We start from the raw sequence: 25,252 nt of genomic DNA, 5'->3' as shown, positions 1-25,252 counted from the left end.
TTTCCGTTTGCAGAAACCTGCCCCTCCATTTCGTTTTGCAGCTTTAGTGCCCGACGCTTGGCGCAACCGGTAAATCCAATCCCCTGCCTAAATTCCGGGAATGATAAACGCAGGTCATCCTCGACTTTACGACCGCAGTTGAATCTCCTTGTTAAGCGAGACCAGTGCGAAATGAATTCCCCCCCCCACACCTGATAACCTTTCCTGCCACACATTTGTTAAGGGAATCGCTGCAGCTGTTTAGCAATTTTTTTCCCCCCAATGCATTTATTACATAAAATGGATTTTAGAACGAAGCTACAAAATAAGGTCGGAGCTGCCACGGATTAAACGATCCGGCAAATCTGACAGGGCACAAAAATAGGAAGTCAGATCCAGAAATGGAAACCAACAATTAAGAGCGTGGCACATATTTGTCCTATGAAGCACGTGATTGCAAAGAACATTTTCATTTTGTGGGCACGTATGCCCTTGGCTCTGCTTTACGTAAGCAAAAGAAAACGATACTCCTTCCCTTTTTGCAAGGTTTTTTTTAAAAATACTGTTTTCCGGCAAATTTGTCCTTCATCATCATAATTTATCGAATTCACAGGCCATTCAACTTCCAGAAAATCTGACCCATTATTGAGGTTTTCCCCAGGAAGCATGTTTAAAACTGCCCTCCGGCAAATGTAGGTTTCAATGTTTTAAAGGTTTTGCTGCTTTTAATGTTTTTTTGTCGTTACGTTTTTTTTCCCATTATTTGCTGTGCCTTTTTTTTTTTTTTTTGCTTTTTTTAACTTTGTCGCTAGGCAGAGACACATGGCTGAGATTGGCAACTATGTAAGTTTACCAAATAAATAAAACAAACAGGTCTGAATATTCATAAATTCAAAAAGCGTCGGGGCCTGTCGGCCGCCAGCCCCTCCGACAGCCGAATCAGAGGAGGAGGAGGAGGCGTGGGAGGCGAGATCAGCATCAAAGCAACCTCGGAGCTCTGAGGGGGAAGAGGGAATGGAGCTGTGTGAGAGAGAGAGAGACAGAGGCAGAATCTGGGCCGTTGGTCAGCTCTCAGATGGAGAGTCAACAGCCCCCAGGTCTGGAGGTGTCTGATGAGGAAGGAGGAACAGCTGGGTCCAGTGCCTGACGCGCGGATGCGCAGAAGGCAGAGGAGAGGAGAGCAGGGGAAATCTATGGGCCGGTCCTCGGGATGGAAGAGCCACCGCTGCTAGCTAAGCCCCACCCTAGCTCTGGGGATGAAAGGCAGGGGGCGGAGATGAATAGATATGGCAGACAACTACTTATCTCCCAGGCGGAAGGACTTGTTATCCTGCGGTGAGAGAAACTTTTTTGCCGGGGCGGCCGGCGCTCCTAATAAAGGAATTGCGGCGGCTCCCCAGGTGGCTCAGTGGCTAAGACGCTGAGCTTGGCAATCGGAAAAGTCATATAGTTCTCCTGCATGAGTAGGGGTGGGTTGGAGTAGGTGAACCTCCTAGGTCCCTTCCAACTGTGTTCCTGAATCTTTTGAGTTCAAGTCAGAGGGTTTGTCATATTTGGAGAGCTGGGTCAGAACAGGCTGATATGGGCAATCCTCAACTTACCACTGTAATGGAGATTGCTTTCAATGGTTGTTATCAATGGGCCCAGGTCTATTTGCAACCAATTGTTTTTACCGAGCGTTCAAAGTTACGATAATATTGGGAAAAGCGACCTACAACCAGCCTTGCAGCCATTAAGGGCATCCTCACGGCAGTAGGATCAAAATCCGGCTGCTTGGCAACCGACATATATTTACGACCGATGCGGCAACCAAGAGGAGGAGGTCACACGATCCCGGACTGGTGACCTTCCCCCGTCTGTTTCCCTCCAGCCAAAGTCAAAGGGAGCAGCGGGAATCCCGTGGTCCACTTCACCGCAGGGATTAATTTAACAAGGATGGCAAATGCAAGCCCAGCGTTTCGCTCTGCAACTTTGTGCTCTGCGCAAAGCACGAACCTGATGGAGCGATTCTGGGAACAGCCGCCTCAAACACAAAGCATTATTTTGAGCATGGCTGCTTCAACGGCGTTGTGAAGAAGAGCAAGCAAGATGATTAGGGGCCCGGAGGCTAAAAACGTAAGAAAGAACGGTTGCTGGGATTGGGTAGTTTCACGAAAAGCAGGACTAGGGCACGGGTGCTATTCAGCAGGTTCTGACAGGTTCTGGAGAACCGGTAACGGAAATTTTGGGTTGTTCAGAGAACCGGCAAATATCACCCCTGGCTGGCCCCAGAATGGGGAGGGAATGGGGATTTTTGCAATATCCTTCCCCCAGGAGTGGAGGACCAGAAGTTGGCAAACGGGCCATTTCTGGCCTCCGGAGAACATCTGGGGGGAGGAAGGCCAGACACCTAGAGAGGCCCTGGAGGCTGTGAACAGCAAAAAACGGGCCTTCCGGTCCCATTGGAAGTTGGCAAACGGGCCGTTTCTGGCCTCTGGAGGACCTCCGGGGGAGTGTGGCGAAGGCCGTTTTGGTCCTCCCCAGACTCCTAGAGAGGCTCTGGAGCCAGGTGAGAGAGAGAAATGGGCCTACTGCGTGCCGGAAGCAGGGGGGAGCAGAGGGAGAGTCGCGCATGCACGCGTGGGGCGGGGCGCATGGAATTATGGGTGTGGGCATGCGCGCGACCCCCTCCACCCCCGTCCTGGCACACGATGGCAAAAAGATTAGCCATCACTGACTTAGAACAAAGGAGCTGCCAAAACATGATATAATACCGAGGGCTGATCTAATCGGCGACCGAGACGTAGTGACTGCTCAAAGCCACAACAGTGCTAACAAAAATAACTTACGGCTCATTTTTTCACCTTTATGACCACTGCAGCGTCCCCGGTGGCCGCGTGATCGAAATTCAGGCCGCTTGGCAACCGACTCGTATTTATGATGCTCGCAACGTCCCCGGGCAGGGATTCGCTTAGCACGGGTGGCAAGGAAGGAAGGTCGTGCAATGGGGGGGGGCAGCCTCGCTGAACAACAACTGTCTCATTTAGTGACAGAGATTTGGGGCTCAATTGTGGCTGTAAGTCATATTCATTTGGCAACTTTAGTAATCTCTCCGTCTCCCTCCCCCCTTGTCTCTGTGTGTGTGTCTCTCTGTGTGTGTGTGTGTGTGTATGTGTATGGCTAGGATATATATTTCTTTGTCAGTAAATATAAATTTAATAGAAAATAGACAGCCTGTGAGGGCTCATATGTATGTATGTATGTATGTATGTATGTATGTATGTAGGTCTTTGGTTGTTCGGGTTTTCGCCCATGTAAAATTGGAAGTGTATTGGCGACGTTTCGACAAAGTCTCATTCGTCATCTTCAGGCTTCAGCTTCGTGATTCTGGGAGCAATGTGTGATCGCAGCTGTTTCTTCCTTTTAACTGCTAGTGGGGGGTTGAACTGATTGGGTAAGAGCTTGGCTGTGCTCTGATTGGATGGGGGTTTTCTTGTGCTCTGATTGGCTGGGGATGTGTCCTGTTTGGGTGGGGGCTTGGTTGTGCTCAGATTAGTCTGAGTTGCAGGTATGTGTGTGTGTGTGTGTGTGTATATGTGTGTGTGTGTGTGTGTGTGTGTGTGTGTGTGTGTAGTGGCTGTAAGTCGTGTTCATTTATTTGCTTGACAAATTTAGAAAGTTCTTTCTCTCCCTCTCTCCCTCTCTCTCCCTCTCTCTTTTTCTATATATATGTGTGTGTATGTGTGTGTGTGTGTGTGTGTGTGTGTGTGTGTATATATATGTGTGTGTGTGTAGTGGCTGTATGTCGTGTTCATTTATCTGCTTGACAAATTTAGCAAGTTCTTTCTTTCTCTCCCCCTCTCTCTCTCCCTCTCTCTTTTTCTATATATATGTGTGTGTGTGTGTGTTTGTGTGTGTGTGTGTGTGTCTTTGTGTGTGTGTGCGCACGCACACCAGATCAGCACATTCTTGCACATCCACAAGGGCAAGCCAAGCAGCATCCGAGGACACCGCCTGGATAAGGAAAGACCCGGCGGAAAACGGACTTGAGCTGGCCCAAAGGACATGCTTTAATGTGAGTTACGTAAAACGATTTCAGACACATAATTTTCTCGGAGCCTTCTGGCAACTACCTGAATTCACACCACGCATACTGAGTTTCTCTTCTGAGCGAATGGGGGTGGAGGAGGGGGGAGGGGCGAACACGACCGTGTGCTGCATTGGGCTGAGATGCTCCAGATCTGTTCACAGAGCGAACATCTGAATTCAGGAACCCCGAATTTAATTCCAGGTAGTCCTCGACCTACAACCGCAACTGAGCCCAAAATTTCTGATGCTAAGTGAGACATTTGTTACGTGAGTTTTGCTCCACCCGAGGACCTTCCTTGCCACCGTTGTTAGGGTGTATCCGGCTTCCCTCCCTTGACGTTGCTTGTCAGAAGGTCACAAAAGGAGATCACACGACCCATTAAATGACGTCATTAAAATGAATCAGTTGTCAAGCATCTGCATTTTGATCATGTCGCCGTGGGGATGCTGCAATGGTCATAAGGGTGAAAAGCTTGGCGAGTTGGCCATGGCATGTTGGCCATGGCGAGCTGGCGATGAGTTGGCCATGGTGAGTTGGCTGCAGCGAGTTGGCGATGAGTTGGCCATAAGTTGGCTGCAGCGAGTTGGTCATCAATTGGCCATAGTGAATTGGCCATGAGGAGTTGGCCATGGTGAGTTGGCTATGAGTTGGCCATGGCGAGTTGACCATGGTGAGTTGGCTGCAGCAAGTTGGCGATGAGTTGGCCATAAGTTGGCTGCAGCGAGTTGGTCATCAATTGGCCATAGTGAATTGGCCATGAGCAGTTGGCCATGGTGAGTTGGCTATGTTGGCCATGGCGAGTTGACCATGGCGAGTTGGCCACAGTGAGTTGGATGCAGCAAGTTGGCGATGAGTTGGCCATAAGTTGGCTGCAGCGAGTTGGTCATCAATTGGCCATGGTGAATTGGCCATGAGGAGTTGACCATGGCTAGTTGGCCACGGTGAGTTGGCTGCAGCAAGTTGGCCATGAGTTGGCCATAAGTTGGCTGCAACAAGTTGTTCATCAATTGGCCATGGTGAATTGGCCATGATGAGTTGGCCGCAGTGAGTTGGCCATGAATTGACCATGGTGAGCTGGCCATGATGAGTTGACCATGGCAAGTTGGCCATGACGAGTTGGCCATGACGAGTTGGCTGCAGGGAGTTGTCCTAGATTCATAACTATCTGTCAATAATCTATTTACATTTTGCTTCTCCTTCCGGAGGAAAAAAAAACTGATTCTCAACTTAGGTGATTCAATTAAGAACACAGCACTCTTCCCTCCCCTAAACACAAGGACAACAGACCTGGAAAAACACAACCACACCCAGACACAGCTTTGATTTCCAATGCATCTCAAGCGTTGACAAGGACAATAGTGGGACAAGGCAGATTGGAAGCACTCCTATAACAAGAACCATTCAAGAATCCCCCCTCGAGGATTTTCACACAAAGTTATTGAAAGCTAGAAATACACTGATACTTTTTTAAATAAACTTTTTGCCCTTCCTTTGCTCATGGACCTAAACTGTTCATAATTATAAGATAATTAGATAATTAGAACTGCAGAAAAAACCATGGCTACCAACCTGCCTTCCATGGAGGACCTGTATACTGCACGAATCAAGAAGAGGGCTGTGAAAATATTTACAGACCCCTCACATCCTGGACATAAACTGTTTCAACTCCTACCCTCAAAACGACGCTATAGAGCACTGCACACCAGAACAACTAGACACAAGGACAGTTTTTTCCCGAAGGCCATCACTCTGCTAAACAAATAATTCCCTCAACACTGTCAGACTATTTACTAAATCTGCACTACTATTAATCTTCTCATCGTTCCCATCACCCATCTCCTTCCACTTATGACTGTAACTTTGTTGCTTGTATCCTTACGATTTATATTGACTGTTTCCCGATTGCTTCTTTGTACCCTATGAATATCATTAAGTGTTGATAGTTGACGAATGTATCTTTTCTTTTATTTACACTGAGAGCATATGCACCAAAGAAAAATTCCTTGTGTGTCCAATCACACTTGGCCAATAAAGACACAAGAACAGTTTTTTCCCGAAGGCCATCACTCTGCTAAACAATTAATTCCCTCAACACTGTCAAACTATTTACTAAATCTGCACTACTATTAATCTTCTCATCGTTCCCATCACCAATCTCTTCCCACTTATGACTGTATGACTATAACTTTGTTGCTGGCAATCCTTATGATTTTTATTGATATATTGACCATCATTTGTGTTGTAAATGTTGTACCTTGATGAAGGTATCTTTTCTTTTATGTACACTGAGAGCATATGCACCAAGACAAATTCCTTGTGTGTCCAATCACACTTGGCCAATAAAAATTCTATTCTATTCTAAAAAATTCTATTCTATTCTATTCTATTTCTGGGGAAAAAAACCACCAAATTTACAAAGTTCAAAAGAGAAAAACCAGTGCATGGAAAGAACTACTGCACTGAGCAGTGTTCAGTATTCACAAATTAAAATTTTCCTTGTTTCCTTGCCTATTAATATTGATAAGAAAACCAGAAGTCGGTATGTTTGTTTCTTTGTTAAATTTGTTCGCTCCCCACCTCGGCAACTAGCACCATTGGTAATTCGGAAGTAAACTTTTAAACGTGGTTTACATTTAAACTGGGTTTCAATTTTGCTGATGAAGCATTCGGCTTTTCAGTTAAAAACAAAACAAATCCAGGGCCTGGCCAACGCTGGCCGTTTAGTTTATTAAGTTTATTTATTTATTGTTATCTCTTTTAGTCATTAAACATGAAACTCAGTCAACTGAGCCGCGAGCTTAAGACACATCTATTTATTTGTGCGGGGCTGGCCTAGGGTTTAGTTTTTAAAAATTAGTTTTAAATGGGGTTTTGTACTATTTTAATCGATATTTTTAAATTTGGCCTAATGTAATAAGTTTTTTAAAATGTTGTTTTAACTTGTATTTATTCTTATGTTTTTTATGTTTTTATATGGCTGTAAACCGCCCTGAGTCCTTCGGGAGATAGGGCGGTATAAAAATTTGAATAATAAATAAATAAATAAATAAACTGAACATTCAAAAGTGCGTCACAAATACTATTATCATTATTGTTGATAATGATGATAATAATTATGTCTCTTTGCTGCCTATCCCGCCCCAGGGCAACTAGCACAATTGGTAATTCGGAAGAAAACTTTTAAACGTGGTTTACAGTTAAACTGGGTTTTAGTTTTGCTGATTAAGCATTTGGCTTTTCAGTTAAAAAGAAAAGAAAAGAAAAAACACCAGGGCTTGGCCAACGCTGGCCATTTTAGTAATTGGCTCTTATTTTATTGCAAAACAGCAAAAAGTGAGAACGCCGCGATTCAAACGCGCTGCCATCACTGCCTTAAGCATCTTAACACGACTGAGAATTATTTGCTTCCTCAAAGTTGATTAAAGCTCTACCAAAGGATTACTGGATTTACATGCAGCTACATCGGCTTGGCCGATCGAAAACCACAGGAAGGGTTATTAATTTCTAGAAGAAGCAGCTGGAAAATCATTTAGAATTCAAAACTGATCCGTCCTGAACCGTGAATTTCCCCCCCCCCCTTATAAATCTGTAATTCAGCTTTTCTCCCCTCCTGGCAACCTTCTAAGATGCGTGGGATTCCCAATTCCCAGAATTCCCCAGCCCACACGCCGGCTGGGGAATTCTGGGAATCGAAACCCACACGTCTTAACAGCGCTAAGCAGGGGTGAAATGCTCCCGGTTCGGACCGGATCGCTTGATCCGGTGGTTTGCAGAACCGGTAACAAAAATCCCTGCCTCCCCCGCCTGGTGGCCCGCTTGCCTCTTCTTTCTAAAAAAATACGTTTAAAAGGTTAAAAAAAAAAGGCTCTGATATCACAGCTGAGCTGCCTGATCATCAGAGCCTTTTTTTTTTTACTTTTAAAAGCATTTTTTAACAACCGATTCAGCCGAATAGGTTGTAAAAAAAATGCTTTTAAAAGTTTAAAAAAAATGATCACGCGCCACAGCTGTTGGCGCACTGTTCTACTTACCCCGTGCCTCCTTTTGGTGTGCACTGCACACACGCGCACCTTGCAATTGGTGCGTGGTACGCACTGCGCATTCGTACACACAGCGCGCATGCGCAGCCAGCGAACCGGTAGTAAACCGGTTCAGATTTCCCCACTGGCGCTAAAGTTGAGAAACTGCTAAAACTGGATAAGGCCCCCAGAGTGAAAGTATACGTAGTCCTCAATTTACAACAGTTCACTTAGTGACCGAAGTTACGACGACCCTGAAAAAAAAAAGTCTTAGGATCATTTTACCGCACTTAAGGACCGTCAGGCGATTTTCCCTTTTTCGCGACCGTCCGAGAAGCAGAGTCAACGGGGAAGCCCAAGCGTGTGACTTAATTTCACAACGGCTGTGATTCGCTTAACAAATGTGGCACGGAAGGTCGTAAAACGGGGGTAAAACTCAACGTAAGAACCGTCTCGCTTCGCGACGGAAGTTTTGGGCTCAATTACGGTCGTACGCCGAGGACTACCTGCACAGGATTTAGGGTGTGCATATCTCACGTGCCATTTATTTTTTTCCCCACCAAGCATAAATGCCCTTTGCAGGAGCGGTGCGGTGGTGGCCTAGAGGTGAATATATGAGAATATATCTGCTGAACAAAACTCCGTACTGGCAACAAGAAAAGCATCCGGCCAGTAAAACACTCTGCTAGCTCCATTCAGTCCGGCAAGGGATTATGGGCTCGTTAAAAGGTGATGATGATGATCAATGCCTTTTGCACCTACAGTATCTGGGGCACCACTGACATCCCCACGGCTGCAGGATCAGAAGGCAAATAGACTGGACCACCCTAGCAACCTCTTTCTTACACACACACACACACACATACCATATATTTACACGCACAAACATTGCTAGAGGAACTGAAGCCAGGCAATATATTGGTGTGCAAAGCTACCTAAAAGATGTGAGCACAACAGCCTTTGGGGGGGGTGGGGCTCCGTTGCTAGGTTTTAGAGAAAACTAGGGTGCTGGGGGGGGGGGGGGGAGATGGGGAGAATTTACGTCACTGGAACCCAAAAATCAAGTAAATAAGTAAATTATAGCTACCGTAATACACTTTGAAGCCAGGCAAAGAATAACTTTACCGCAATCTCTGTAGTATTTTACCACCCCAAAGATTCTTCAGCTACTGAATGGGGTGCGCTGAACACCCGCTCTCCCCCCCCCAGGACTACGCTTCCCATCATTCCCCCCAGGGCAGCCAATTGATCCCCAGCATCCAGATGCTCCACGTATCTAGATGGCTAAGGATGACGGGAGCTGCAGTTTTATGCTTGGTGGAACTGCCAGGTGGGGGCTGGGGATGGTGGGATTTGTAGTCCAACACTTGTTGCAACCCGGGGGGGCGGGGGGGCAACCTGGCACACAGGCTCCTGGCTGCCACAGTGTTGCGGCCTGACAAGAGGCAGGAGGAGGATGGGCCTTGGAATCCAGACCCATCTGAACCGGAGAAGAGCCTAGGCTAGCTGTGGATGATGGAAGTTTTCTTCCGATCCCTCGGAGTGGCAGCTTGCTGGAGCAGCTTCGAGAGTGAGGATGGGACCTGTAGTCCAACCTGTCTCAGCTGCAAGGGCAGCAAATCAATGCGGGAGGGGATGATGGGAGCTGAAGTCCAAGCCTTGCCAAGCCGGGACCATGGGAGCAGAGAACAGCCCCCTGTGAGGGGATGATGGGAGAGGAAGTCTTAAGCCTTGCCAAGCAGGGAACCATGTGAACTGAGGACAGGCCCCTGGGAGAGGATGATGGGAGCTGAAATCCAAGCCTTGCCATGCCGGGAACCATGGGAACTGAGGACAGCCCTCTGGGAGAGGATGATGGGAGCTGAAATCCAAGCCTTGCCGAGCTGGGAACCCTGGGAACCGACAACAGCGCCCCTGAGAAGGGGATGATGGAAGTTGAAGTCCAAGCCTTGCCAAGCAGGGAACCATGGGAACTGAGGCCAGCCCCCTGGGAGGGGATGATGGAAGTTGAAGTCGAAGCCTTGCCAAGCAGGGAACCATGGGAGCCGAGAACAACCCCCTGGGAGGGGATGATGGGAGCGGAAGTCCAAGCCTTGCCAAGTAGGGAACCATGGGAACTGAGGCCAGCCCCCTGGGAGGGGCCGATGGAAGTTGAAGTCCAAGCCTTGCCAAGCAAGGAACCCTGGGAGCCGAATACCACTCCCCTGGGAGGGGATGATGGGAGAGGAAGTCCAAGCCTCGCCAAGCTGGGGACCATGGGAGCCGAGAACAACCCCCGGGGAGGGGATCATGGGAGCTGAAGTCCAACCCTTGCCAACCTGCAAACCTTGGCAGAGCCCAGGCCAGCCCCCCGCCCCGGGGAGGGAGGGAGGGGACGATGGGAGAGGAAACTCCAAACCACCCCTAAAGTCACAGCCAAAAGGAGCCGCGGGGGAAGCGCCCCATGGGCTGCATCTCCGCGGCAGGGGCGCACGGGTCCCTTTACCTGTAGTAGCTGAGCAGCCCGTTGCTGAGCACGAACCAGCGGCGCTGGTAGCCCTTCAGGTAGTTGGTCCACTTGAAGAGCCAGCCGCGGTGGGTGTCCGCGCCGGAGGCTGCAACGGCGGCGGCAACGGGGCAGCTCTCCCCGGCCAGGCTCATGGCAGCAGCGGCGGCGGCGGCCAGCGGGACCCGGGCAGGCGGCGGGGGCTCCTTGCAGGCCAGGCACGGGACGGCGCCCAGCAGGGAGACCAGCCCGCGGCTGCCGGCGCTGCACAGCGGCCCCCCCACCGCCGCCCGCCCCATAGACGCCCAGCTCCGCCCGCCTCGCCCGCCCGCCTCGCCCGGCGCCGCCGTCGCCAGGGCTGGGCACGGGAAGGGAGGGGGAGGAGGAGGAGGAGGGAGGGAGGGGGCGGGGCCACCAGGCCAGGACACGCCCCCTCCTCCTCCTCTCGCTCGCTCCACCCCCCTCCCCTCCCCTCCCCTCCCCTGCCGCTTTCAAGGACTTCAACTCCCAGAGTTCTCTCCGGCCGCGCCAGGCATTTCGGGAGTTGAAGTCCTCCTCCTCTTCCTCCTGCCACGGCTTGGAGGAAGGAACCTTTACGGGGGAGCGAGAGTGGGAAGGGACCTTGCAGGTCATCTAGTCCGACCCCACCCACCCCCACCCCGTCCAAGCATTTGGGCATCTACGAGGACGCTTTGATTACGGATTAATAGAGTGGGAAGGGACCTTGTAGGTCATCTAGTCTGACCCCCCTCCCGCCCAAGCATTGGGCATCTACGAGGACGCTTTGATTACGGATTAATAGAGTAGGGAGGGACCTTGTAGGTCATTTAGTCTGACCCCCCCAGTCCAAGAATTGGGCGTCTACGAGAACGCTTTGATTAGGGATTAATAGAATGGGAAGGGACCTTGTAGGTCATCTAGTCTGACCCCTGCCCAAGAATTGGGCATCTACGAGGACGCTTTGATTACGGATTAATAGAGTGGGAAGGGACCTTGTAGGTCATCTAGTCTGACCCCCTGCCCAAGAATTGGGTGTCTACGAGGACGCTTTGATTACGGATTAATAGAGTAGGGAGGGACCTTGTAGGTCATTTAGTCTGACCCCCCCAGTCCAAGAATCGGGCATCTACGAGAACGCTTTGATTAGGGATTAATAGAATGGGAAGGGACCTTGTAGGTCATCTAGTCTGACCCCCTGCCCAAGAATTGGGCATCTCCGAGGATGCTTTGATTACGGATTAATAGAGTAGGGAGGGACCTTGTAGGTCATCTAGTCTGACCCCCTGCCCAAGCATTGGGCATCTACGAGGACGTTTTGATTACGGATTAATAGAGTAGGGAGGGACCTTGTAGGTCATTTAGTCTGACCCCCTGCCCAAGAATTGGGCATCTACGAGGACGCTTTGATTACGGATTAATAGAGTGGGAAGGGACCTTGTAGGTCATCTAGTCTGACCCCCTGCCCAAGAATTGGGTGTCTACGAGGACGCTTTGATTACGGATTAATAGAGTAGGGAGGGACCTTGTAGGTCATTTAGTCTGACCCCCCCAGTCCAAGAATCGGGCATCTACGAGAACGCTTTGATTAGGGATTAATAGAATGGGAAGGGACCTTGTAGGTCATCTAGTCTGACCCCCTGCCCAAGAATTGGGCATCTCCGAGGATGCTTTGATTACGGATTAATAGAGTAGGGAGGGACCTTGTAGGTCATCTAGTCTGACCCCCTGCCCAAGCATTGGGCATCTACGAGGACGTTTTGATTACGGATTAATAGAGTAGGGAGGGACCTTGTAGGTCATTTAGTCTGACCCCCTGCCCAAGAATTGGGCATCTCCGAGGACGCTTTGATTACGGATTAATAGAGTAGGGAGGGACCTTGTAGGTCATTTAGTCTGACCCCCTGCCCAAGAATTGGGCATCTACGAGGACGCTTTGATTACGGATTAATAGAGTAGGGAGGGACCTTATAGGTCATCTAGTCTGATCCCCCATCCAAGCATTGGGCATCTACGAGGACGCTTTGATTAGGGATTAATAGAATGGGAAGGGACCTTGTAGGTCATCTAGTCTGACCCCCCATCCAAGCATTGGGCATCTACAAGGACGCTTTGATTACGGATGAACAGAGTTGGAAGGGACCTTGTAGGTCATCTAGTCCAACCCCTACTATGAAGTAATTCTCAGCCGTTATAATAAAGTTTGTTTTTGCACTGACTGAGTTTCCTACTTCCTACCGGGGGCCTGAGTCACAACACTGTGCTCGATGAATAGGAAAAGCATAACAGGGGATTTCCCGTTGCCTTCCACCCAGGAGGGGGTGGGCACTCAGGCATTTCCTTGTGGTCTTCCTTCCCAGGACTAAGCAGACCTGATCCCGGTTGAGTTTTTCGACTCGAGCAGGGAAGGGCGGGTCTCCAAACTTGACAAACTTTACCACTTTGAGGCTTAAAGAGTTGTCGGTATCATTTAGTGACTGGATTCACTTACGGACCATGTTGCCCGTCCCACGTTGTAGTCGCTAAAGAAGGACTACCTATTTATTCGAATGGGTTCTTTGGGGGGCTGCCCTTGGAGTTGCAATTGACCCCGAATGTGGTAGGGTGGACATTTCATGATCCACCCCATCTTTGACCCCACTAATTGACCTGGTTATCTTCTTATAAACACAGGGCCTGGCAGTTTGAGATACTGCCCATCTCATGCGCTCAAGTGTGTGTGTGCCCCATCTGGGTCCTGCTGATTAAACTTGAGGTCCCAGGAACTTGGGCCTCTGGTGGCGCAACAGGCTAATGCAGCCTATTATTAACAGCAACTGCTTGCAATATTGCAGGTTCAGGTAAAATGAGGACCCAGATTGTTGGGGGGGCAATAAGTTGACTTTGTATATAGTATACAAATGGATGAAGACTATTGCTTGACATAGTGTAAGCCGCCCTGAGTCTTCGGAGAAGGGCGGGATATAAATGCAAAAAAAAAAAAAAAACAACTGCATCTTCTCGGTTGCAGCTGCAGCCCCCCCAGATTCACTTACCAATCATAGCAAAAAAAAAATCGTAACATTGGGTTTCCCTGTTAGAAATTCTGTTTACATATAGCACCGCAGAGCAAGCAAAGGGCACAGTCACCATGTGCTTTACTCCTCAACTAGTGAACTGTAGCAGGAAACTGGGAAAGTCATACCACCCATCCAAACATGTAAACACTGCCATCTACTGGCGGTTATGCTGGGGTGACAGAGCTATTTAGCTTGTCTGGGCTGGCTAGAAGGTTTTTTTGACAAGAAAACCAACTGACGGGATCTGGGTTTGTTTTGTTTTTTTTCCAACACGTTTTTATTCTGACGGAATGGCCCGGTAAACGCCATTTCCCCAGCGTGATTCCGGTTATCTGAGTCGACTTGGCTTGTCCACGGGTTTTGCAGAACTGGACTGGCTTGCCTTCATCATCAAAGTCGAGCCTAACTCTCGCATCTGATTCCGCTGGTCGATCTCTTCCAACATTTTCTGATAATAGCTGTATTCTTTCTTCCATCGGAAGGTCTTTTTCTGCTGGTTCTGGAGAAACCTCCTTTTCATCTGATCCAACAGATTCTCGGCTTTCTTTTTCCGACCTTCAATTTGCTGTTTCTGCAAAAGAACCAATCAGCAAAGGGTGATCCTTGCTCTTTAGACCGGGAAGTTTAACGGGTCGGTCGTTAAGTGTGAAAAACGGCCCTAAGTCACCGGTTTGTTTTGTTTTTCCAGCATTTGTTGTAACTTCGGTCACGAAACGAATGGTTGGAAGTCGAGAATTGTATTCTTGACGGGCTCGGATGCCCGACCGCCCGCCAGAATTCATGCAAAGAGGTTTCCAAAAAAAACGTACCTTAATCTCCTGGATCCGCTGAACGCTAACATTGTCCTGGATAATCACCTTCGCCAGGTGGCTTTTGGGAAGAAACCTCTTCAGAGCTTTTTCGCTGCAAGTTTGCTGGCTGGAGTGAAGGGTGCGGGGGGGGGGGTGCGGGGGGGGGAAGAAAGAAAGTCAGCTGGTTAGAAGGACTCTTGCCCACCGTCCCAAGAGTGACTGAAAGAAATCTGTGAACTTTGGCACAATCAGTTCAGCCGTAGTTCAGTTGCTGGTTTCAGGAAATAAATGCAGTCTCTCTCTGTCTCTCCTCCCCTCCCTTCCCTTTCCATCTTTTCTTTCTTCCTCTCCCCTCCACCTCCTCCTTTCTCTTTTCCCTTCCCTTTCTTCCTTTCCTTTCCTTTCCTCTCCCCTCCTCTACTCTTTCCTTCTTCCTTTCCTCTCCTCCCCTCCACCACCTTCCTCCTCCTCCTTTCTCTTTTCCCTTCCCTCTTTCCTTCTTCCTTTCCTTTCTGCTTCTCCTCCGCCCTCCCTTCCCTTCCTTTTCCTTCTTCCTTTCCTTTCCTTTCCTTTCCTTTCCTCTCCCCTCCTCTCCTCTTCTCCTCTCCCCTCCCCTCCTCCTTTCCTTTCCTTTCCTTTCCTTTCCTTTCCTTTCCTTTCCTCCCTCTTTTCTTCCTTCCTCTCCTCTCCTCTCCTCTCTCCTTCTCCTTCTCTCTTTCCTTCCCTTCTTCTCCCCTCCTCACCTCCTCCTCCTTCTCTTTCCCCTTCCCTCTCTTTCCTTTTTCCTTTCCTCTCTCTCTCTCTCTCTCCTTTCTTTCTTTCTCTCCTTTGACCCTTTTTTTGGGGCGGGGGGAGCAAAACTTGTGCGCTAAGCGACAACCGCCGCTCAACCGGAGAGGGGAGGGGGCGAGGAGGAGGAGGAGGAGAAGCGGTGCCTCCCCACCCACCCCAATCGGGCCCCCCCCCTCGCCCCCTCCTCACCTGTACAGCACCAGTACTTGGTGGTCGCGGGGCTGGAAGAAAGTCACGACGGGCAGGGGGGGTCCCTCCGGCGCCTTCTCCATCGCCCGAAGCTCCCGGCGGTTGAATCGGCCGGGCCAAGCGGACTCAAGCGGTCACAATGGGCTAGCTCTGCCCGGTTGCCGCGGAAACCGCCGGCCGGGCTCGGGGCAGTCTTCTTCCCGCGGCGCCTTCTGCTCCGGAGGCTGCGGAGACCCGACGGCCGGAGAGAGAGAGAGAGAGAGGCACCGCGTCCCCGCGGGGCGGGTGGGGGGGTAAGGCATGGTGCGGGAGAGGTCGAGATGGAGCCTCCAGGGGCAAGAGCAGGCTACCTGAACCCGCCCGGCGCTCCCGACAGCAGCTTTCCCTTGCTGGACCCAAGCGGCATGGTTGGGGAGGGGAGGGGATGGAGCCTCCAGGGGCAAGAGCAGGCTACCTGAACCCGCCCCGCGCTCCCGACAGCAGCCTTCCCCTGCTGGACCCAAGCGGCATGGTTGGGGAGGGGAGGGGATGGAGCCTCCAGGGGCAAGAGCAGGCTACCTGAACCCGCCCCGCGCTCCCGACAGCAGCTTTCCCCTGCTAGACCCAAACGGCTTCCCATCCTGGTGGGCAGAGCTACCTGCCCACCTGCCACTGGAAAGGCATCCCGGTCCTCAGGGGTGTTGGAAGACAGTTCCCAGTATCCCCAGCCACCAGAGCCAAGGATGATGGGGGTCAGGAGTCCACCACCGAGAAAGCGACTCTTTCCCACAATTGTGGCTTGGCCGCATGCGGACCACAGGTGGACCGGAGCAGAAGCACCGAAGGCGAAGAGAGCGATGGCTAAAGGAGCTGGATGAGGGGCCTTTTTGGAGCTAGGAGGTCTCCAACCTTGGGCGCTTTAAGACTCGTGGACTTCCACTCCCAGAATTCTCCAGCTGGGGAATTCTGGGAGTTGAAGTCCACAAGTCTTAAAGCGCCCAAAGTTGGAGACCCATGTTTTTAGAATCTGTCAATCCTGGTTAATCCCTCCAAGATTCTGGTCTCGCCCAATTGGAGGCAGAGCTTGAATCAGGGATGTGAAATTCAGGATTCGGCACCAAATGCCCCTCCGTGCCTTCTGGGGAGTGGGGGGGGCACGTTTTCAAGAGAAGCAACCAAATAATACCCTTACAGGACAAACCATGACACAATTCCACATGGCCATTGTGCATTAAAAAAAAATAAGAATACAATACGGAGGCCACAGCAGCTGGTAAATGCCCCCAGGAGCCAGCAACATCCCTATCCTTAGAACTGGTTCCGCCACCACCCCCCACTCAATCTTAGCAACTTCAAGATATCTGGACTTCAACTCCCAGAATTCCCCAACCAGCACATCAGCTGGGGGGATTCTGGGAGTTGAAGTCCACGTATTTGAAGTGTTTCTCCGGGTGAAAAAAACGGAAGCTGAAAAATACAGCCAATCTTCTAATCAAAGATTAGAAAAATCACCAACCAGGGGATGCTTAAATTCTCTTAAGCCATAACCAAGAAAAAAGGCCTGTTGTGCAGTGGTGAAATCCAGATATATTTTTTTTACTACCGGTTCTGTGGGCGTGGCTTGGTGGGCGTGGTATGGCTTGGTGGGTGTGGCAGGGGAAGGATACTGCAAAATCCCCATTCCCACCCCACCTCTGGGACCAGCCAGAGGTGTTATTTGCCGCTTCTCTGAATTATTCAAAATTTCCGCTATCGGTTCTCCGAACTACTCAAAATTTCCACTACCGGTTCTCCAGAACCTGTCGGAACCTGCTGAGTTTCACCCTTGCTGTTGTGTATGTTGTGTAAAGTTTATAGGGCTGCCCCTTTGCACACACCGGGCCTCACTGACTCCACGCTTCCTTCTTTCTAGGTGTACCCTTCACAGCTTTTCACACGACTGGGGAGACAAAAAACATGTGAAGTTTCTCTGGAAAAGCACCTTTGCAAAGGTAGGGCTTTCAAAAGGGGCTAAGCCCCCTCCCCCGGGGGGGAGGGGAGGTTGATGCCTGCCACCGTGCTGTTACGCAGCATCTGAAGATGTCGGTCTAAAAACGGCACCCATTTGGAGTACAGAGACCGACAGCTGCCTAATATGTGGTACCTTGCTCAATAGTAGTAACGGTGAGAGGGATCTTGGAGTCTTAGTGGACAACCATTTAGATAGGAGCCAGCCGTGTGCAGCAGCTGCCAAAAAAGCCAACACAGTTCTAGGCTGCATCAACAGAGGGATAGAATCAAGATCGCGTGAAGTGTTAGTACCACTTTATAATGCCTTGGTAAGGCCACACCTGGAATATTGCATCCAGTTTTGGTCGCCACGATGTAAAAGAGATGTGGAGACTCTAGAATGCAGAGAAGAGCAACCAAGAGGATTAGGGGACTGGAGGCGAAAACATATGAAAAATGGTTGCAGGAATTGGATTATGTCTAGTTTAATGAAAAGGAGGACTAGGGGAGACATGATAGCAGCATTCCAATATCTCAGGGGCTGCCCCAAAGAAGAGGGAGTCAAGCTCTTCTCCAAAGCACCTGAGAGTAGAACAAGAAGCAATGGGTGGAAACTAATTAAGGAGAGAAGCAACTTAAAACTAAGGAGAAATTTCTTGACAGTTAGAACAATGAATCAGTGGAACAACTTGCCTCCAGAAATTGTAAATACTCCAACACTGGAAGTTTTTAAGAAGAGGTTGGATAACCATTTGTCTGAAGTGATGTAGGGTTTTCCTGCCTAAGCAGGGGGTTGGACTAGAAGACCTCCAAGGTCCCTTCCAACTCGGTTATTCTATTCTAAGGGAAGTAAATAAAAATATTGTAGAAAATAGCTGGGTGCTATGATGCCTGGTCCATGGGCACCTCAAAGCTTTGGATAATGACGATGCTCCGGTATATAACTTTATAGAGACGAGGTTCAGAACAGCTGGCAGAATGTAGGACTCTCGCAGACAGACAGACAGACAGACAGACAGACACACACACACACACACACACAAACAAACACACATAGGTTTGTGGGTCAGCATATCATAGAATCCTATAGCTGGAAGAAACTTTGGAAGTCTTCTAATCCAACTCTCTTCTCAAGGCAGGAGCCTTAAAACACACATATATTATTACTGTACCTATACATACACACACACACACACATTTTATACACACACACAAAACACACTCACACACTTATACATCACACGAGGAAAACTTAAATCTCTCCTACTTCGTCAGGCAAACTTGCCCAACTCCTATATACATTTTTTTTATCCTTCCAAATGTGGGTGACAATTAACCGTTTGGGAAAAACAAAGGAATATCCTCAAATAGGTTATATGTGATATTAAAAAGTGGGTGGTTTGGGGTTTTCCCCCCCACCCCCTTCCTTACTTCGACTTTATTGGAAGACGATGTTCCAGGAGGAAAAAACTTCCCGGCTCCATTTGATTGGGGACTCCAGTAAGACGCTACTGGTTTTTAATCCCAGAATTGATGTGACGTGTAGGTAAAGAGCCCAAAGGTCCCGTCAGACGAGTTTCTTTCCCCCAGTAACAGGAGTTGTGTTCCCACAACGCACATATCCTTTGAGTAATCAGGATTAAAAAAAAGAAAGAAGCCACCGATGGCTACAGTGAATTATGTAAGCTGCGCGGTTTGCCAGTTTTCCTTCCCACGGTGACAAACAATTCCTGGCCATAAATAAACCGGTCGCGCCCTATAAAATCCTGCGCGAAGCAGAAAATGAGATAAATCGATCTTCTCGGGGTGGCGGTCTCTTCATGGATTAATCTCCCGTATTTTCCGATGCTCAGTCAACAGCCCTGTAAGTTTTGAATTGGAAATTCTCAAGTTTTTAATATTGGCAATCGCCAAAATTTGCAGCACAGATTAAAAAAACAACACATTATATATATTTAAATTTAAAAAAAGGGAGAGGGGGAGGCAACGATTGAGAACATTCAGTTCGGCTGAGTTCACACCACACAGGGTGGAGAAAATTATACACATGTAGCAAGCCAAAGTATAGTAAGACTTAGCGTTACAGGACAGCCTACCAGAGGGCGGGTTTAGAAACCCGTCGCTACTGGTTCGCTCGTGGGCGTGCGCATGTTTGCGCGCAATGTGCATGCGCAGAAGCGTCCGGGCAGGTGGGCGGAGCCTCCCGCCGCTGCTACTACGGTTCGCCCAATCCGGGGTGAACCGGTAGCAACCCACCATTGCAGCCTAATAAGAAAACGCTGTCGCAGTTCTCCAACTGTGAGCTGGCTTGTTTTCTGGCAGATGTTTCATTAAGCCAACTAGGTAACAGCCCTGATGATGTTACCTAGTTTGGGTAACGAAACGTCTTCGAGAAAAGCAGCAAGGACCCCATAATCCTCCTCCTCCTCTTCCTCCTCCTCCTCCTCCTCCTCCTCCTCCTCCTCCTCCTCCTCCTCCATGTACTGATGATGTTGGCTAGTTTGGGTCACGAAACGTCTACAAAAATACAAGCTTCAGAGGGCGCCAAGGACCCCACAGTCCTTCTCCTCCTCCTCCTCCTTCCCCTCCTCTCCCCAAACCTCACTTCCCTTCTAGCACCTGGTTCGGATCATGAAATGTCTGCCAGGAAAAAACTAGCCAGCTCCGAGAGCACCCAGGGCCCCACAAACCACTTCCTCCTCTCCCTTCTAGCACTGATGAGGTTACCTAGTTGGGTCATGAAACGTCCGCCAAAAAAAAAACAAAGCCGGCTCAGAGAGCAGCCAGGACTCCCCCCCTCCCCGAGTCCTCCTATGTTCTGTCTCCTTCCCCACTTCGGAGCAACGAGCTGGCCTTCAGCCAGTGGATTCACGGCTCTTATCAGTCCTGGCAGAGAAATCGCAGCTGCCTGCCAAAGTTCAAACAAATGACTCACAGAGCAAGACTTTCAGCTCTTTTTGAAACAGTTCAGCTAATCTTTTGCTTCCCGTGGAGTGAGAACAGTCCCAAAGCTCCTTATATATCCTGCCCCACCCTTCCTTTTGATGACGCCGCCTCTCTAATCTTCTGAAGTGTGGGTCGATCCAAGCTTGATTATTATTATTATCAGCTGGGTCTGAAGGCGTAGCCTGGGGAAGGGAGGAATCAGGGGATGATGATCTCATTACGTCCTCCGACTGGTCTGGTTCTGGCTCCTGGAGCCGGGCCAAAGGAATCGGTGCTCCCGAGGTAAGCCTTACCGGCCCTTCCCCCTCACTCTTGAAGTCACTTATGGGCATGGGGCCAGATTCGGGGGCTGGAGTCACAACATCCTGCTTCTTTTGATCCCCGGTTTGAGAATTCCCCCCCTCCTTCCCTTTCTTTCCTCTCTGTTTTTTTTCCCACCTTCCTCAGCTCCCTTCGGCCCCGCTCAAAATGATGCCGCCTTCCGCTGAAACGGACATCTAATGCTCGCCTTGATGAACGCAGCTTTTGGCGCCATACCCATCCTTTTCAGGAACCCTTCGATCTACGGCCTATCCCGCATCACCAACAGCCTCTTCATCAGCAATGGCGAGGCGGCCAACAACAAACTTTTCCTCTACGCGAACCGCATCACCACCATAATTAACGCCACAGTGGAAGTGGTCAACACCTACTTCCCGGATATATACTACATCCACGTCCCGGTCTTGGACTATCCCACCGCACGTATTTATGACTTCTTTGACCCCGTAGCCGATAAGATCCACGCTGTGAGTCAGAACCAGGGCCGGACCCTGGTGCACTGCGCCGCCGGCGTCAGCCGCTCGGCTGCCCTGTGCATCGCCTACCTGATGAAATACCACTCCATGTCGCTAGCCAACGCCCACGACTGGGTCAAATCCTGCCGGCCCGTCATCCGGCCAAATCTTGGTTTCTGGGAACAGCTGGTCGAATACGAGTATCAACTCTTTGGGAAAAACAGCGTCAAAATGGTTCGGTCCCCTTTGGGCCTCATCCCTGACCTCTACGAAAACGAGGTTAGAGTCATGATCGCGCTGTGAGAGGCTCAGCGTGGGCGAGCCCCCGCACCCCCGAGCCGAGGCGCCGCAATAAACCCCACGCGCCACCACGGCTAAGTTTGAAACCGTCACGCAAAAATGGGGAGCTGGCAACTACCTTGACCAGAAAGCGGGGAGTGTGTGTGTATGTGTGTATGTGTGATTTTTAACCTGCGTGTTTTATTCTGTTCCATAAATTAAAAAAAAACAACAGATATTGGAAGGGGGTGGGTGGGTGGGAAATATATTATAATACGACATCCATTAGACGATCGACTCTTTCTTTACTTTAGGCTCCGGAATAAATCCTGCCGCAAAGTTGTTTCGAGAAATGTGGCTTCTTTGCCAGGAGGGGTTCAAACAAGGCAACCGGTGGTCTCCACCGAGCGTACGGGCGAGATCCTAAGTAAAAAAAGAAAAAAAACCTTTGATGAATTTTTCGCTGCGTTTTTTGTGTGGTTTTTTCCAGGAAAATGGCAGGCGGGATCTCTGACGTCTGAATTTCTTCTTAGAAGGAATTATATCTGGCTCGGGTCCCATTCAACCTTCTGGCCACTTTAGGACGAAATATTCTCCGATTAATTGATTGACTCGGGCATGTAGCAGTTTTGTGTTATTAAATATTTCGAATTCAACGCGTGAGGCTGCTTTGTGTTTTTCGTGGCTTGCTTTTAAACCGACAGTTCTCTCCTTCGTCTTCCTGTTTTCCGTGGTATTTTTTTGACCACGGGCCAGGGGCGAAATGTAAAATTTGTTTACTACCGGTTCTGTGGGCGTGGCTTGGTGGGGGGGGGTAACTTGACTGGGTGGGCGTGGCCAACTTTTTTTTAAAAAAAAATTTTAAAAGCATTTTTTTCTACAAAAAACTTCCTTCGGCCGAAAGTCGATCGAAAACTGGGCCACCGGTAGTCCTTCTGTCAGGCCTGGAAGCTGTATTATCAGTGGTGAAATCCAATTTTTTTTTTTTACTACCCGTTCTGTGGGCGTGGCTTAGTGAGCGTGGCTGGGGAAGGATACTGCAAAATTTCCATTCCCACCCCCACTCCAGGGAAGGATACTGCAAAATCTCCATTCCCACCCCACTCCAGGGGAAGGATATTGCAAAATCTCCATTGCCACCCCATTCCTGGGGGAAGGATATTGCAAAATCTCCATTCCCACCCCACTCCAGGGGAAGGATATTGCAAAATCTCCATTGCCACCCCATTCCTGGGGGAAGGATATTGCAAAATCTCCATTCCCACCCCCACTCCAGGGAAGGATACTGCAAAATCTCCATTCCCACCCCCACTCCAGGGAAGGATACTGCAAAATCTCCATTCCCACCCCACTCCAGGGGAAGGATATTGCAAAATCTCCATTCCCTCCCCACTCCAGGGGAAGGATGTTGCAAAATCTCCATTCCCTCCCCACTCCAGGGGAAGGATATTGCAAAATCTCCATTCTCACCCAACTCTAGGGGAAGGATACTGCAAAATCTCCATTCCCTCCCCACTCCAGGGGAAGGATATTGCAAAATCTCCATTTCCACCCCACTCTGGAGCCAGCCAGAGGTTGTATTTGCTGGTTCTCCAAACTCCTCAAAATTTCCGCTACCGGTTCTCCAGAACCTGTCAGAACCTGCTGGATTTCACCCCTGCATATTAAACTTGGTGCCTTCAGGATCCAGGCCTGCCACAATCCTACCGTGGGAAGTTGGGAGGGGGGATTGCATGAGTGAAGTAGAATTAGCCATAACAAAACTTTCGCAGAGAAGTTCAAGGCCAAGGTGTCCCGACAGCTGTGCAGAGAAGAACAGAGAGGTTTGTCTTCTGTACGATAAGGAATTGATTGGAGCAGTGGTGGACCTGTGGGAGAAGCGGGCAAGGTCTAGAACTTTCTTTTGGGTGAAGATAACCCCAGATTTGGGTTTTCCGCAGATGTGCCAATATTTTCATCTCTAATAAAAGTTAGCCTTGAGGAACTGCAAGCCTGGAGTTTGATTTCGTTGGGGGTGTTACTTGGAACCCTGACATTATGTACGTTAGATAAGAAACTGTACAGTTAAGATATGTCTATGAGAAAAAAATAAAAAATAAAAAACTTTTTCTAAAACAAAACAAAACAAAACATTAGCCCAGTTAAAATATCAAGCAGTTGTAATTACTTGGCCAGAACAGCAGAGGGAAGAAGATTCATTAAGACCCAGGTTGGCCGATAGAGTTAAATGGAGATTTAAAAAAAAAATTGCAATGCTAACTAATCCCTCAAACAAACTTTTGAAAGCCTTGTACTCAGGAATAAAAAAATGAATGGTGTGGTAAAGTTGCCAAGAAATAAACAAAGAATGCCAAAGAAAAGGCTGTTTGTAGAAAGTGCAACAAGAAAACTTTCTCTTGGACAACATAATTTCCATAATTGAACTCTGGTGCTGGAGAAGACTCCTGCGAGATCCCTTGGACTGCAAGGCGATCCAACCGGTCGGTCCTAGAGGAGATCAACCCTGACTGACTGCGCTTTAGAAGGCCAGATCCTGAAGAGGAAACTCAAATCCTTTGGCCACCTGATGAGAAGGAAGGACTCATTGGGGAAGAGCCGAATGCTGGGAACGATGGAGGGCAAAAGAAGAAGGGGACGGCGGAGAACGAGGTGGCTGGATGGAGTCACTGAAGCAGTCGTTGTGAGCTTAAATGGACTCTGGAGGATGATAGAGGACAAGAAGGCCTGGAGGAACATCATCCATGGGGTCACGATGGGTCGTCCCCTTCTTTTACCCTCCATCGATCCCAGCATTAGGCTCTTCTCCAGGGAGTCCTTCCTTCTCATTAGGTGGCCAAAGTATTATTTGAGTTTTCTCTTCAGGATCTGGCCTTCTAAAGAGCGGTCAGGGTTGATCTCCTCTAGGACTGACCACTTGGATCGCCTTGCAGTCCAAGGGACTCACAGGAGTTTTCTCCAGCACCAGAGTTCAAAGGCCTCCATTCTTTGGCCCTCAGCCTTCCTTGTGGTCCAACTTTCACAGCCATCCATGGCAACTGGGAAAACCATAGCTTTGATTATACGTACTTTTGTTGGCAGGGTGATGTCTCTGCTTTTTAGTACGCTGTCTAGATTTGCCATGGCTTCCCTCCCCAGGAGCAAGCGAACAATATATAAACCACCAAATAGTTTTTTGTTTTCTTTTTCCCTGACTAGAGAGAAGTTGGCTGATGTTTGCAACTCCAGTAGTTGACTGGCAGAAATCTGGTCTGTTCTGCCCTGGATGCTAGCATTTTTTTTAGTGACCGCTGCAGTTGTTCTAGTTACACACAAAAGCAGCGACGTCTTTCAGAAGGCCTGAATTGTTCGGCGTTGAACTGGCTGCCAAAGGATGCTCTCCCCCTCCCCACCTTATTATTATTATTTTCTTGCAACCTTCCCGTTTCTCAAAGGTTTTTTGTTTTGTAATTTCCATAGGCTGGGTCACATGCATTATTATCCAACTCGCTTGCAAAGGTTTCTCCTTCGGGATGATTCCAGGCTGGGCCGCCGTTGCTACGGCAACCAAGCAGCCACCGGCTTTTGCCTGCACCGTGCCAAAAAAAAAAAAAAAGCCATCCTGAATAATTATCCTTCCTTCCCATAAAAGTCATTTTCTTTCCCCGAAAAAAAGCTTCTCTTGGCTGTCAAACTGCTCCCCACCTCTAGTTGCTGTTGTTGGTTTTTTTTTTCAGAGGCCAGAGGTACGTCATACAGTATATTCCCAGCCAGCCCTCCCTTTCCTATGGGTCATTTAAGGACGTCAGGACACAAATAAGACAAAAATAGAGCTTTATTTTGAGACAAACACGAGCCGAGATGCTAAACAGGTTGCTGAGTGCTTATCGACTTCCCATGAGGCTGGGAAGGGTTCCATCCTCCGTT

General features: G+C 49.2%; 3 protein-coding genes across 4 annotated transcripts in view; 1 reads left to right on the top strand and 2 right to left on the bottom strand.

Moving 5' to 3' along the window:
• The window catches only part of OSBP2 (oxysterol binding protein 2), an 85,033-nt gene extending 74,128 nt beyond the window's left edge, over window positions 1-10,905 (bottom strand). For both annotated transcript variants that reach the window (XM_058158000.1, XM_058158002.1), the window contains exon 1: window positions 10,553-10,905. In XM_058158000.1, the coding sequence (XP_058013983.1) occupies window positions 10,553-10,851 (299 nt within the window). In that variant the 5' untranslated portion in view covers window positions 10,852-10,905. The remainder of the gene's footprint in view (window positions 1-10,552) is intronic.
• Window positions 10,906-13,925: 3,020 nt separating this feature from the next.
• C15H5orf52 (chromosome 15 C5orf52 homolog) lies at window positions 13,926-15,604 on the bottom strand. Its single transcript, XM_058158023.1, has 3 exons — window positions 15,381-15,604; window positions 14,418-14,526; window positions 13,926-14,179 (listed from the first exon to the last, which is right to left on the bottom strand). Exons 1-3 carry the CDS (start codon window positions 15,461-15,463, stop codon window positions 13,937-13,939), a joined length of 435 nt encoding a protein of 144 aa, XP_058014006.1. The 5' UTR covers window positions 15,464-15,604; the 3' UTR covers window positions 13,926-13,936.
• Window positions 15,605-19,170: 3,566 nt separating this feature from the next.
• On the top strand, window positions 19,171-21,373 carry DUSP18 (dual specificity phosphatase 18). The gene is made up of 2 exons (XM_058158020.1): window positions 19,171-19,212; window positions 20,742-21,373. The coding sequence occupies exon 2, from the start codon at window positions 20,795-20,797 to the stop codon at window positions 21,371-21,373; it is 579 nt and encodes a 192-aa protein (XP_058014003.1). The 5' UTR covers window positions 19,171-19,212; window positions 20,742-20,794.
• Window positions 21,374-25,252: the final 3,879 nt, after the last annotated feature.

Source organism: Ahaetulla prasina, chromosome 15, assembly GCF_028640845.1.
Source record: "Ahaetulla prasina isolate Xishuangbanna chromosome 15, ASM2864084v1, whole genome shotgun sequence".
Classification (NCBI taxonomy): domain Eukaryota; kingdom Metazoa; phylum Chordata; class Lepidosauria; order Squamata; family Colubridae; genus Ahaetulla; species Ahaetulla prasina.
Note: the sequence above shows the minus strand (reverse complement) of the source record. Positions and strands in the feature narration are given on the sequence as shown.